Source organism: Lynx canadensis, chromosome A3 (assembly GCF_007474595.2).
Source record: "Lynx canadensis isolate LIC74 chromosome A3, mLynCan4.pri.v2, whole genome shotgun sequence".
NCBI classification, from domain to species: domain Eukaryota; kingdom Metazoa; phylum Chordata; class Mammalia; order Carnivora; family Felidae; genus Lynx; species Lynx canadensis.
The window spans coordinates 108,498,271-108,513,299 of NC_044305.1; the positions used below are offsets into that span (position 1 = coordinate 108,498,271).

Genomic DNA, 15,029 nt, shown 5'->3' on the forward strand with positions numbered 1-15,029 from the left:
CAGCGTAGTAAATGCTATCGAGGTGGCCAGAGGAAAAACTCCTCACCTAGGAGGTGAGATCTCTTCCTCCCTACGCAGGCAGTCAGGGAAAAGCACCTACCGTGCACAAAAGTGCTTGTCTTTAGATCCCTTCAGACAGAAATTGTGGTCAAAGCCGTGGATACGGAACTCCTGCAGGTGTTTTCCAAGCTCCACCGGCTTCCTCAGGTCAAAGGCAGTTCCTTGTACTGGAGCAACTTCTCCTGGAGGGAAGGGGCAGGTAGAAGGGCAGGGGGCTGGAGTACTCTGGCCAGGCTTTCTTGAAAGAGGACAGGGACTCAGTTTCAGGGCCTCACACCATGATCCAGTTGTTTTTGCATTTACTTAATATTTTTTTTTTTTTTTTACTTGCACAGTTGACACACAATATTGCATTAGTTTCAGGTGTACAATGTAGCGATTGAACCCCTCAATACATTATACTGCGCTCCCGTGAGTCTAGCTATCATCTGTCACCATCATACAATGGTGTATGTAAACTATTACAATACCACTGGCTCGATTCCTTAGGCTGTACCTTTTATTCCCGTGACTTACTCATTCCGTAGCTGGAAGCCCAATTTCCTTTCTCTAAAGGTTTTCTTTTGTCCTAGAGCTGTATCGTGTATTTTATAAATTTTTTTTTCAACATTTTTTATTTATTTTTGGGACAGAGAGAGACAGAGCATGAACGGGGGAGGGGCAGAGAGAGAGGGAGACACAGAATCGGAAACAGGCTCCAGGCTCCGAGCCGTCAGCCCAGAGCCCGACGCGGGGCTCGAACTCACGGACCGCGAGATCGTGACCTGGCTGAAGTCGGACGCTTAACCGACTGCGCCACCCAGGCGCCCCTGTATCGTGTATTTTAAAGGTGAATACAAATGCTCAGTTAGTTAACATAACTCTTTTTTTAGGGGTAGAAATACTTTTTCCTTTCATGTGGTCAGATGGGGAGGTTTTACGAACTTGGTTTCTACACTAGTTTCAGGGGAGAGAGGTAGCATGCAAAGTGGGTCTGAAATCTTAGGACGCTAAGAAAAATCAAGAACTTGTACCTTACCTTAAAAAGATTTAAACAAGTGAAAAGAGAACCAACTTTTAGCCACTCAAAGCATTTAGTTCTGCTTTCGTGTATTGCCAAATACTAAAAGAAACATTAATCTCCTATCTTTGGGTGAAAGTGGGCATCCTTTTTTTTTTTTTTTTAATGTTTTTTTATTTTGACACACAGCGGGTGTGGGGGAAGGGCAAAGAGAGAGGGGGGGAGAGAGAGAGAGAGAGAGAGAGAGAGAGAGAACCCCAAGCAGGCTCCACACTGTCAATGCAGAGCCTGACAAGGGGCTCCATCTCACGACTGTGAGATCATGACCTGCGCCAAAATCAAGAGTTGGCTGCTTAACCGACTGAACCACCCAGTTGCCCTGAGGGCATCCTCTTCTTAAATTCAGAGCTGCTGTTCAGAAACATAGTCTTCCTGGTACATGAGGACTGGAGTCTGTAAGTTCACACAGAGCTGTGAGGATGCCTGGGGTACAAAACACCCAAGGGGAACACAGAGGCCTGGCCAATGCCATTCTAGCATCTGGTGTCCATTGTTCAACCAAGGGAGTTTGTTTGAACAAAAGAATCCTCTCACCAGTCAGTGTTAGGAAAAATTAAGTAGCATTCTTTTTTAAATTTTTTTAATGTTTATTTTTTTGAGAGAGACAGAGCACAAGTAGGGGAGGGGCAGAGAAAGAGGGAGACAGAATCCGAAGCAGACTCCAGGCTCTGAGCTGTCAGCACAGAACCCGATGTGGGGCTCGAACCCATGAACCTCAAGATCATGGCCTGAGCCGAAATCGGACACTCAACCGACGGAGCCACCCAGGTACCCCAAGTAGCATTCTTTTCGAAGACATCCTTGAAAACCATCTCTTTCCTTTGCCTTGATTCTGCTTATATGAAAAAGAACTTTTGAATGGGGAATATTTGTACATGTAACCAATTTTAAAGGTAATGAAGTTAAAAGGTACAAAATACTATACAATGAAAAAAATCTCTTATCTTTGTTCCCTGAAGATCCAGTTTCCTCCAACAGAAGCAACCACCATTACTTGTTCCTCTCGCACCCTTCCGGAGAGAATACAAGGATATCCAAGCATGTAAGCGCACACCCATGCACACACACAGCAATATAGCCTGTTTCCACCTTAATCTTTCCACTCAATTTGTCTTCAAGGTTGTTACTAAATTTATTCCTACGTACTTCATTAGACAATTCTATGTGCCAATTCCTATTTCTATTTTTCGTATGATAATCTACTTACTATTTGTTTTCTGGTGTCATAATTGCAAATTTATATTTTTCTAGAAACTTATGCATCCCATCTATATTACTTTCATTTATTGGTAGAGTCAAGGAAGACAGTAACTTATGATCCTTTCAATTTCATCTCTCTGTGGTTAGTTGCTTGTGCTCATTTCTTTTCTTTCTTTCTTTTTTTTATTTTTTTAACATTTATTTAATTTTGAGAGACAGAGACAGAGCACGAGTGGAGGAGGGGCAGAGAGAGAGGGAGACACAGAATCCGAAGCAGGGTCTAGGCTCTGAGCTGTCGGCACAGAGCCTGATGCGGGGCTTGAACTCACAAGCTGTGAGATCATGACCTGAGCCGAAGTCGGATGCTTAACTGACTGAGCCACCCAGGCACCCTGCTTATGCTCATTTCTAACTTTGTGCATTGAGTAGGTAGGCTGATGCTTTATCTATTTTTGTGGGTTTTTCCCCCTTCCAATGAAGGAGCTCTTGGATTTATGTATTAGTGCTACATTTTTCCTCCTCATTTCAAAATTAGAATTTCTGCTTTTATTTGTATTAATTTTCATTTTGTTCTCTTGGGTTTATTTTGTTACTCCTTTTTTAATGTTTTATTTATTATTATTATTTTTTAAATTTAATGTTTATTTATTTTTCAGAGAGAAAGAGACAGCACAAGCAGGGGAAGGGAAGGGAGAGAGGGAGACACAGAATCCAAAGCAGGCTCCAGGCTCTGAGGTGTCAGCACAGAGCCTGACGCGAAGCTTGAACCCACGAATTGTGAGATCATGACCTGAGTCAAAGTCAGAAGCTCAACCGACTGAGCCACCCAGGCACTCCTAATATTTTATTTATTTTTGAGAGAGAGAGAGAGAGAGAGAGAGAGAAGGGGAGGGGCAGAAAGAGGGAGACACAGAATCTGAAGCAGGCTCCAGGCTCTGAGCTGTCAGCACAGAGTCCGATGCGGGGCTCGAACTCACGAGCTGTGAGATCATGACCTGAGTTGAAGTTGGACACCTAACTGAGCCACCCAGGTGACCCTATTTTGTTATTCTTTTTCAAATATCTTGCATTAGATGCCTAATTCATTTATTTTCACATTTTTTGGATTAGTCAAAGTATTTAGTGCTTCAATGTTCTTCTGAGCAATAGGCTTGATATCACATGTAGGAGTTTCCGTTATATAATGATAACACCATATTCCCATTTATTATATATTCTAATATGTATTAAGTAAATATTTCCATTATACTTAATTATGATATATTATTTACTTATTTTCTAGGTATTGCTAGTTTTAGGGTTTGAGTTCCCTTTTGATCCAAGAATTATTAAGAGTTAAAGCATTTCTAGGTCAAGCATTGGCTGTATTACTCGTATTTTGTGAAATTACCTGAGGTTTTCTTTACGGTCTCAGATATGGTGAATTTTTATTGTGAATTTCATCCTTTTTTTTTTTAAGTTTATTTATTTATTTTGAGAGAGAGTGAGAGACAGAGCAGGGGAGGGGCAGAGAGAGAATATCCCAAGCAGGCTCTGTGCTGTCAGCGCACAGCCTGATGTGGAGTTCAAGGTGCAGTTCATGCGAGGTCATGACTTGAGCCGAAATCAAGAGTCAGAGCCACCCAGGCGCCTTGTGAATTCTGTCCTTTATCATTACAAAGTGTCTTGCTTTCTGTCCTGAGATCAGCCTTTACTGATGTTAAGACTGAGACCCCCTGCTTTCATTTGGCTTTTATTTGCTTGATTTGCTTTTGAAATCTCATGTTTTCAACCTTTCTGTACGACTTGGTTAATACACAGCCTTCCCTTGGGGTTTCCTTTGTGATTCAATCGGAGAGACTATTGTTTAATAGAGGCGTTTTATGGCATTACTATGACATATACATGTTCTAAGTATTCTTAGTCTGTCATTACATTTTATGGTATGCTTTTTGTGTTCATGAATTCTAGTTGTTTACTTTTTGAAATCTTTTTACTATATGGTGTGTATATATGTGTCTTTCTGATAAGTGAGACAGTTTGTAATTTTGTTTTAGTGGTAACATCTTTATAGAAGAAACTTCAATATAATATACGTAACCCTCTGTTTCTTAGAATTTGCTAAGCTTCTTCCTCTCTCTCTCCTCTTTGCTACCTGACTTGGGTTTCTGCATCTTTCAACTAAGAATCCAAGTAAAGTCACTTTGTTTCCCAGTAGATGGTGCTAGAGACACAATATAAAGAGCGTGCTTAAAACCTGATCAGTTTTGGGAGAATGAATAGTTGTTTTTTTGGGTCCCTCAGGCCATAAGGCCAAATCCTGGATGGTAGTTACTTACCTGTGTGCTACTGTCTTGTGAAGTTTGGGTGACCAACCACTTCTCACACCGATTTTTTTTTAATTTTTAATTTTTTTAATGTTTATTTTTGAGAAAGAGAGAGAGAAAGAGGGCCAGCAGGGGAGGGGCAGAGAGAGAAGGAGACACAGAATCTGAAACAGGCTCTAGGCTCTGAGCTGTCAGTACAGAGCCCAACATGGAGCTTGAACCTATGAACTGTGAGACCATGACCTGAGCCAAAGTCGGAGGCCCAACAACTGAGCCATGCAAGTGCCCCTCACACTGATTTTTAAAAAGGCAAAATGTTTCCTTATGAAAAACTTAGTCCGGGAAAAAGCAGCAGCTGTTTTCATGGGCTCAAGAAGACTGTAGTCTTACCAACTCGTATTCTGAGTATTAATTTCTGTTATGCTTTCCTCCCTAACTTTATATGGTATTCACAATATTTAGTTCCTTAAAGCCATACTTGACTCAAAATCTGACCCTTATGACAGTCCCAATGTAATATTGCACAAGTCAGTCAAGATTACTTATTTCTCTTGACTTCAAGGTAAAAATAAAGTCATGGAATGTTCATGAAGGAGGGTTCTAGGGTCTATTTCAGGTCTGTTTACCTGATACTGAGCAATCTACAAGTCAATGTTAGCTTTTCTCTCTGTAAAATGAAGCTATTATTTGCTGCCTATACATGACATGGAAATACTCAACAAATGAAATACTTGAATGGTTTCAGGACAATGGCATAAATAAACAGGCCAAATTTGCGGATGCATCTATAACACAAAGGAGAGCCTAGAGAGGGGGTAAGACTTCGAGAATGGCAGAGAAGCCCTGACTTAAAACTGAGAAACTTCTAAATGAGATTTTTACTAAATGAGAAGAAACAAAGAGAAAAGGTTCCAATCTCTTTCCAGCCTCACACCCTGACCTGTGGACCTCATGTATCTACTGATCAGGCACATGGAAAACTTTGGAATTTGTCCCCCAGATTCATGCCTTCTTTGGGACCTTTCTCACAGCTTCAATGTCCTCTGTGTCCCTGCTTCCCCCACATCCTGGCAAAGTTGTTTAAGCTTACTCTCCAATGCCACTTCCTCTGAAGGATTGTAGCCTCCACAGCTAGAACTAATCTCCTTTTCTTTTCTTTTCTTCCCCCCTTACCCCCCTGATCTCCTTTTCTACTTTGTTCCTATCACATTTTGAACATACTTTCTTCAAAACATTTGTTGTTGTTGTTTTTTAAAAATTTTTTTTAATGTTTATTTTTGAGACAGAGGGAGACAGAGCATGAATGGGGGAGGGGCAGAGAGAGAGGGAGACACAGAATCGGAAGCAGGCTCCAGGCTCTGAGCCATCAGCCCAGAGCCTGACGCAGGGCTCGAACTCACGAACCGTGAGATCGTGACCTGAGCTGAAGTCGGACGCTCAACCGACTGAGCCACCCAGGCGCCCCAAACATTTGTTGTTTTAAGACATAACCATAGGATTATATCAAGCTCCAAGAGGGTATGAATTGCGTCCTTTTTATCTTTGTACCTTCTGAGCATGAAGCGAGCCTTCACTTGATTGAAAGATGGATGGATGAAGTAGAGGCAGAAAAAACAGGGCCAACTGTGAATGTCATAGCATCCTGTGACAAAGACAGAAAGATCTAGAAAAGGCCTTAGGAATTACCTCATCCAGTCCCTTCGCTTTGCAGATGAGAAGACTGGGACCCAGACAGCTAAAGGGACTTGCCCAAGGTGACACATCTCCATAGTGTCAAAGTCTCCAGGCCTCTCACCCCAGAGTGACTTGGTAACAGCCTTTTCCACCCCCAAGCCCTCAAGTGTTCATGAGTTCTCAAAGAATTTGGAAAATCAATGTGCTGTTATTCTAATTTTGGTCTATCTGCATATGTGACTTTGTGCTTTGGTGCTAAGAATAGAAGACATCAAAATAGTGCTCTCAGCAACGCTGAGTGTACAGAAAATTGAAGCGGAAATGGAAAGGGTGCCCTCAGAGAGGATGTCACATCACCAGACTTTGGTTTTGAAGCCACCAGAAAGCAGAGAGAAGCTGTTGTTTTGAAGAGAATTTCTTCAGCTACTGAAGGTTGGCTGAGTGTGCATTAAGGCCTGAGCAGCAATGCCACATGCCTGGCAGATGATGGGCTCTGACCCAAAGATAGGAGGTTACAGCTCTGGAGCAGACGAGCAGCCTGAGGTAGGTAGCATTTCTGCTTCCCCATTTCAAGGAAAGCCTGACTGCAGGCACCAGTGCAGACCCACTCGGGGTTACTGTCATGAATTTAGAGTGAGATCAGTACCTGTAGGGTGGCAGCTATGGAGGGTGTGGTGGGGGGCAATGATCAGGGTTGGAAAAAAAAAACAAAAAAAAAAAAAACCAACCAAACAAACAAAAAATAATCAGGGTTAGATTTGTTAGGAGAACAGACAGAAGAGGGAGACGGTGAGGGAGTGGAGGGCATATGCAAAGAGGTGATTCCAATGACAGACTTCTGATTTAAGTGGGTGGGGAAAGAGCTCATGAGCAGGTTAGGGGCAGTGAAAGGATGGTAGGATCAAGGGACTGCAGGTTCATGTGGCATCAAAGAATTGTTGGGGCTGAAATAGACACCTTAGACAGGGACTATAGACGGCTACAATAAGAGGTGGTGATAAAGTCAAGGGTATGACCCAATGACCACGGAAGTGAGTAACTGAGAAGGTTGGTGGACAAGATCATTGGAACAGAGGATGTCAAGAAGCTGAGAGATCAGAATATCAACAGCTTGGATAATGAAATAATTAGGGACTATGACAAGAGTGTGTTGGAGTGACAGTGAGCCAGGAATGAGGTGATGTCTGTAGATGACCTCAATAGATGTGTCACTCTGGCAACCACAGCTGCCCCATCCTTGCAAGAAGACGATGTAGACCTCATAATTGGAATCAGGACTCTCTAACATTCCAGATTTCCGTCACAGGTTGTTAAATCTTCCTCTCCCTATTGGCATTCCTGATAGAATTATAATTACCTGCCTTCTGGCAGCAAAGGAAAAACACACTGCCTTCATGAACTCCATCTGCCTTGATTCACATCTCTTATCTCACATAAGGGGTTTTTATACATATTCTATTATATAGACTTTGGCCTTTTCCCCATGACTGCTTGTGGCAGGTTGCCCTTTTCAAAGATGGCCACACCAGTATGTATCCCATTCCACAGGCTCTACTTATAATGTGATGCTGACATTCCATCACTGAGAGATGGAGTCTTTGTTCCCTCCCTTAAATTGGGAAGGACCTTTGTAACTGCTGCAACGAATAGGATGTGGCACAAGTGATACGATGTGATTTCAGGGGTCAGGTAATAAATACAAAGTGGTTTTGGCCTGGCCCTTGCTCTTTCAGGATATATGCCCTTGGAAGTCAACCGCCATGTTATAAGGAAGCTCAAGTCACATTGAAAGGCCATCTGTGGGGTGTTCTGGCTGATAGCCCCAGCTAGGCCCGGAGGCAGGAGCCAGTATCAACTGTCAGACATGTGAGTGAATGAGCCCCAGACATCACATCTAGAGACAAGATATGGCCTGTCTAAATTCCTGACCACGGACACAATGAAAGAATATAAAGTGTAGAGTGATTTATTATATAGCAAGAGACTGGTATACTGCCTTAGGATGTTCTCACCTCTTGGCACTTAACTAGTCTTGACAGAAGGTTAATGAAGCCCCCCCACCCCCGTGCTTTTATTACATAGTCATAAGTGACTTTAATTGGTTCTTCCTTAAGAACACTAGTCCATGTGGGGGCACCTGGATGGCTCAGTTGGTTAAATGTCTGACTCTTGATTTCAGCTCAGGGCATGATCTCACGGTTCGTGGTTTTGAGCCCACATCTGCTATCAGCACAGAGCCTGCTTGGGATCCTCTCTCTGCCTCTCTGCTTCTCCCCTGCTCATGCTCTCTCTCTCTTTCTCTGTCAAAATAAATAAATAAACATAAAAAAAAAAACCCACTAATCCTTGCAATTGCTTTTGAGTGGGGAAAAAACAAATACAAAGTTGTTAGTTCACGCATTTTTGAGCATCTTTTATGTACCAGGCATGAACTTGATCTCAGGGAGCCTAGAATCTGGTGAAGGAGACGGATAAAAAAATTAATACGGACAGGAGAGTATGACAAATGTGATGAGACTGGCATCCAATGGGCGCTGGCAGAGCAGGGAAAAGCAGTCCCCGGTGCAGCCATGGGGGGTCTGGAAAAGTTTTCCAAAGGTGGTGACAGGAGCCTAATCTTGAAGGATTAAGTTGGGACTGGCCCACTGGACAAGGTGCAGGGCAGGACAAGCATGGGAATGAAGTCCTCTCACCTGTGAAGTTGAGATCTAAAGTGTAGGCACAAGATGCATTTATATTACACATATCCTGTAGGCTCCCAGCTCTGACTTAAGAAACAGAGTGTAGAAGGTGAATTAGTCCTTTGAACTCCCGATCGGACAGAGTCCAGTGAAATGGTTTCTGTAACATCTGGGCATGAACACTCTCTCAGTGTCTGAGGAAATTCACCTGGGGTGAATTTTAATTCAATGCTTTCAATTTCTCATCATCACAAATAGCTCTTTTCTTTGCCTGATGGCCCCAGTGCCCGACTCTCTGAGGAAACGAACAGATGGTCACTGCAAGAGTCACTGAATCTCCACATTCATTCATTTTTTGGCGACCTTGGGTAAGTTTCTATGCCTCTGTAAGATTCAATTTCTTTATTTATAAAATGGAGCTAATAGCGGTATATACCTAAGACACATATTGTGAGGTTTAATTGAGAGAAGGATATGAAGGAAGTCCTATCTCTAGGGCAGAACCTGCACATTGTGCTGTTATTTACTTGCTCTCTCTCCAGAAACAGAGAAGAGAGAGAACAATGATTCATTATAGCATAAATCATTGATGCAAAAGGAAGGTGCATATCTGCCTCCAGGGAGCATTGCAATTTTCATTAAAAAGGGATTCAGGGTTTTTTTGGTTTAGTTTTGTTTTTTGAAGCTTCCTCTCTCAGGATTTTTAGATTTAGATTTTTAGATTTAGATTTAGATTTAGATTTTTAATCTAGAGTGGTACAGTCTTCAAAATGGTTTTTTTTTTTAATTTTTTTAAATGTTTATTTATTTTTGAGAGAGAGAGGGAGAGACAGAGTACGAGCAGGGGAGGGGCAGAGAGAGAGGGAGACACAGAATCTGAAGCAGGCTCCAGGCTCAGCACCAAGCCTGACGCGGGGCTCTAACTCACCGACTGCAAGATCATGACCTGAGCCACAGTCGGACGCTCAACCGACTGAGCCACCCAGGCCCCCCTCAAACTGGTTTTTGAGTCACGTACTCCTTTGAGAACATAGTAAAAGTTATGGGCTCTCTCTCTCTAGGAAAATGCATACATACATAAAGAATGTTCTCAGAACCTCTGAAGACCAGTCATTCGGGACTGGTTAAGAATCCCCGATATACAGGCTGGTGAATATATTCTGCCTAGACCTTACTCATCACCAAGCAAGTTGCCCTCTCATGATCTGATACTGAAATGCACATTTGGAATATCGTAGTCACATAACGTCAGGTGTTGGGTCAAGAAATGTAGTCTGGGAGTCTACTGTCAAACTCCTCCTATAGCAATGTGACAAAGGCTTTGCATAATCCATCGGGACCTCCTTCTGGACTATTTATGATTCCTCCATATTCCTGCAGGATGTGCAATAAACTAACATGTGAAATACACAGGAGCTTGTCTTAATCTGAGTACATCAACAGCTTTCAGAAAGTGCAGGAAAGTGAAGCATCAGAGAAAGTGGAAATTGCCCCTAACGGCAGCTCAGAAAATGGGGCTATAATTAGGCAAATAGTGTTGCCCTGGGTTATATTGGGTATCAGGCTTCACGATCACAAATTACTGTTATCAACCTCCCAGGGGCATCTTGCTCACTTGTTTGGCAGTCAAACTCAATAGATGTTAGAATGGATTTTAAGAGTCAGGCAGCCTGGATTTAACTTCTTTGCTGTAAAAAATTTGTGGAGGTTGCTTAGCTTCTCTGAACCTTGCTTTCCTCATCTGTAAAATGGGTATAAGAAGATTCTGACAAACATGGGATTCTGATAAACAAGATAAAAGTGCCCTGCATCCTACCCAGTCTGCAGGAAGTACTCAGTAACATAGCTGTTTTTACGGACAGTGGCCAGCGGTGATAACAGACAGCATAGCCAAGGGAAATTTGGCTCCAAACCCTGAATTCACCAATAACTTACCTGCTTAACTGTGTGCAGGTCAACTAACCTCTCCAAATGTCTGTTTCCTCAACTGAGGCATAACTGAAGCATTACACACCTATTTCAAAGGGCGGTTAAATGAGCGACGACGTGTACGTGCTTAGCTCAGTGGCTGGTACATATTGAACACGCAGAAATGGTGGCGATGGTGATGATAATGATAATAATAGTGGTTAATCCTTATGGAGCTCTTATGAAATGCCAGGACTTGATGCTCTACACACCTTACATGTATTACTGCATTTAATCTTCACCACCAACGAGGGAGGTCCAATTAGTACCTTTACACGTGAAGTCTGCAGAGGCTGAATAAATTGTCTAATGTCACAGAGCTGGATTTAAACCTAAACAGTCAGGGTTTGAGTTCATGCCTTTAACTACTTTGTTTTCCTGATTAGAACGTGTCAAAATCAGTCAGTCTGTTTGTTTGTTTGTTTGTTTGTTTGTTTATTTATTTATTTATTCATTTATTTTTAAGAGCTATTTATTCATTTAAGTAATCTCTACACTCAATGTGGGGCTTGAACTCAGGACCCTGAGAGCAAGAGTTGCATGTTCTACTGACTGAACCAGCCAGGCACCCCAAAGTTGGTCCTTTTAAACAGCACCTGTGTGTTCAATGTCACACCAAGGACTCACTTCACCAAGGTCAGAGGCATTTTCTATTTCTGGCCGAAGCTTCCTCACCTGTGCCCATCACTTTTCATGGCATCCGGGGGCGTCCACTGCCCAAGAGCAGGTGCATTGCTAGGGCTGGATGTTGATCTATGAGAACTTAAGGCTACTACCTTCCCCAAATCCTCCTGGATCCACCAGGCTCAGTCTGCCAATGGTCCCTAACTCCTCTAGCCTGAGAGGACAGCCCATCTGCCTGACCACACAGAGAGAGAGTGTTCGGGGTTTGCTGGCTGATTTCAAAAGGGGAACATGTTGGAGCAGAAGAAGCTTCCTGCATGTTGTTTTGTTGCTTCATAGTAGCTTGAGCAGGCCCCAGCGACAGCAGCGTGATTAGGCAGCCCAGGCTCATGGTAGACCCATGGCTTCCTGCTGTCCTCCAAGAGCCATGAGGATCCCACTGTCATGGTTCACAGGAAGCCAAGGAGAGCAGCAGGGAAGGTGGCTGGCATCCTGACACCGAAAAAGGTGGCAACTGAAGACAGCCAAATTACACTAACTGCCCAGGGTCAGAGAATAGAACCAGTAGAGAAGAGAGGAAAGAAATCAGTCCAGCCTTTCTGGTCAACTGGCAGAGTGGCAGGGCTAGGAAATGGCTTTATGTGGGGGATCTAGCCCCTGTGATCTCCATCAGTGCTCCCTTTCTTGCAAATCACTCCAAATAAACCTCTGATTTAAGTTTCAAGGCACGCCCCAATCTCCCTTCTAATGAGACCAGTGCCCCAGGCTCCCCCTGTGCAGAAATATTGACCACCACGACTGCTCAGCCTCCTGTGGTTTAGTCAGGACATAGAAGGCCTGCGTTGGTACTAGTGGAGTCAGAAGGAAGGGAGCCTTGAAATGCAGGGCCAGCCTCCTAGGTCTCATTATCTGCAGGATGTGGTCATTATCCTCTCTGGGATGTGTATTCTGCAGACCCTGCATTTGACTGGGTCTGTGCATCTGGCACTGCCTGGAAGGTCAGTTTCATAAACTATCCATTTAGGAGCTGCCCTCTCTCTGTTCTGGGGAGAATTCTGGAATGGAGACCTGGAAGGCAAGATGAGGCATGCTCACTCAGAGCCAAATACAGATATATTCAAATACAAATCACTCCCAGGCTACCCCCTAGGCTTCTCTGACAGGGTTACAAGGCTGGTGGCTTGGGGAGCTTCGGGAGACGGAGACCTGCACTTCAGGGAACAGAAGCTGCAGGGAGTTGTCACGTGGTCTCTGATGTGTAGATGATCTAGATGAAGATATGGAAGGTATTCTCATTAGGACAGACAACACGAAGCTAGGGGGCAGACCCACTTGGGACAACAGAACCGGGAATCCAAAGTAGGGGTAAAGCACGGATTACAAGATGAAATTTGTGAATAACAGCAATAGATAGGGTTCTGCTCTTGGGTCCGAAAAACAAAAAAAAAAAAAAAAAAAAAAACACACCAAGAAACAAAAACAAAAACCAACTCTACCCTGGGCACAAAACATAATCTTCTGAGGTTCCATTTCCTTACTTGTAAAACCGGGACAACATAACCTGTATCGCGTGAAGTTGGCATGAGGATTAAAACAATTGCTGTGGGCAGGATGCCTGGATGGCTCAGTCATTAAGCATCTGACGTCGGCTCAGGTCATGATCTCACAGCTCATGAGCCCCGCTTTGGGTAAAACACGAGCCTCACTTCTCTCTCTCTCTCTGCCCCTTGCTCACTTGCACCCTCTCTCTGTCTCTGTCTCTCTCTCACTCTCTCTCTCACACACACACACACACACACACACCAGTTATTGTGACCAAAGCCCTTAGCACAGGGATGATGATGATACTCATGATGGTGATAACTACCAACGACATGACTCTTCATTAAGTGCTTCACACCTAGGCAGTCTGGTTCCAGAGCATGTGTTCTTAGCTATCATATTATACTAACTCTCATAAATGTTAAGTCTGATTACTACAATTATTACTGACTAGGGAGATGCAGCTGAGCCACAGCATGTATGCAAATGACTTTGAGGATGTGGTTGGCAATAAGTTCGACAGGAGTCACATAAAGAGTATAATGAGGTGGTGACAGTTTTTGATTGCTGTTTGCAGTGTGGGCATCACAGGTGGAGAGGCCCTGGACATACAGAGGCAGAGGCAGAGGAGAAGGGCCAGAATGGCCGACTCACGGCATAAAAAGAACAGCTGTGCCTGAAGAAGAAATGACTTGGGGGCAACATGACGGCTACCTTCTAAGGCCTTGAGCCTGATCTATAGGGACCCAAGAAGTAGGCAAAGTGGGGTCAGATCTAGGTAGACGGATGCCAGCTCGATTTCAGGAAGGCCTTTCTGATGTGCTGGCGCAGGATGGACAGTGAACACCCTGACCCGGGCGCACCTGAGTGCCCGTGGGTACCACAGTCCGGGATCCAACTACTGGACAGAAGGTCTTTTCCAACTGTGACCTTCTGAGGCTGTAGGTCCATTGGCCCATGTGACGACCATAAGGAAGCAGGTTGTTTCCTTTAGGGACACACTGTGATCTCTGGTTATTTCCCTCCTCTTTTAAATCAAACTGCTAGCTTGTGTCTTCTAGGGAGGCCATTGGGTAAGAGCAGCACTTTGCAGAATGACCCGTAGAAAGGCCTGGAGGTGGGAGGATAAAGTGGGGAAGGACGGGGAGTGAAGGTAGCTCAGGGGCAGCAGGAGGACAGGAGGGTTGTTGGGGCAGGAGAGGAGAAACGGGGGCCAAAAAAGGAAAAAGTAACTTGAGGCTATACAGATCTCTTTAGAGTCTTTTTTCTTTTAAAGTTCGTTTTATTTATTTTGAGAGAGACAGAGACAGAGACAGTGTGAGTGGAGAGGGACAGAGAGAGAGAGAGAGAGAGAGAGAGAGAAAATCCTAAGCGGGCTCTGCACTGTCAGCACAGAGCCCGATGCGTGCCCCAGTCCTACGAACAGTGAGATCATGACCTGAGCCCTAACTAAGAGTCAGACACTTAACGGACTGAGCCACCCAGGTGCCTCTAGAGCCTTTTAAACAGCTATAGAAAGTGTGGACCCAGGACCATCACGTGGGGCTTGTTAGAAACAGGACCCAGAGGTCCCGCCTCAGACCCACTGAGTCAGAATCTGCCTAGCGACAAGCTTCCCAGGAGATCTCTGCGTGCATTAAAGGTGAAAGGCACTGATGTGTAGAGCGTCTAAGGGAGACCCAGGCTCAGATGTGCTTACATTCATCTCAGTTAAAAAAAAAAAAGGTGGAGAGGAACGCGGGGGCCATGGGAAGAGCGGGAGCCTGGTCTCCATGGGGACGGCCCAGCTGTGCTTGCAGCCCAGCTGCTCCAATTATGTCTGTTTCTTTATCTAGCCAGCCTTGGAACAGTCAGTCAAATCTGCATAAGGAAGCCGGCGGTAATGGGGCTCGTGGGCACAGGTACTCATCTGAC

General features: G+C 44.2%; 1 protein-coding gene across 7 annotated transcripts in view; it reads right to left on the reverse strand.

Moving 5' to 3' along the window:
• Positions 1-15,029, reverse strand: part of GALM (galactose mutarotase) — a 116,368-nt gene that overhangs the window by 3,500 nt on the left and 97,839 nt on the right. For all 7 annotated transcript variants that reach the window (XR_003967890.1, XM_030311264.1, XM_030311266.1 and 4 more), the window contains one exon: positions 101-242. Coding sequence is in view for 6 of the 7 variants with exons in the window: in XM_030311264.1 (XP_030167124.1) it covers positions 101-242 (142 nt within the window). In the remaining variant the exon portion in view is untranslated. The remainder of the gene's footprint in view (positions 1-100; positions 243-15,029) is intronic.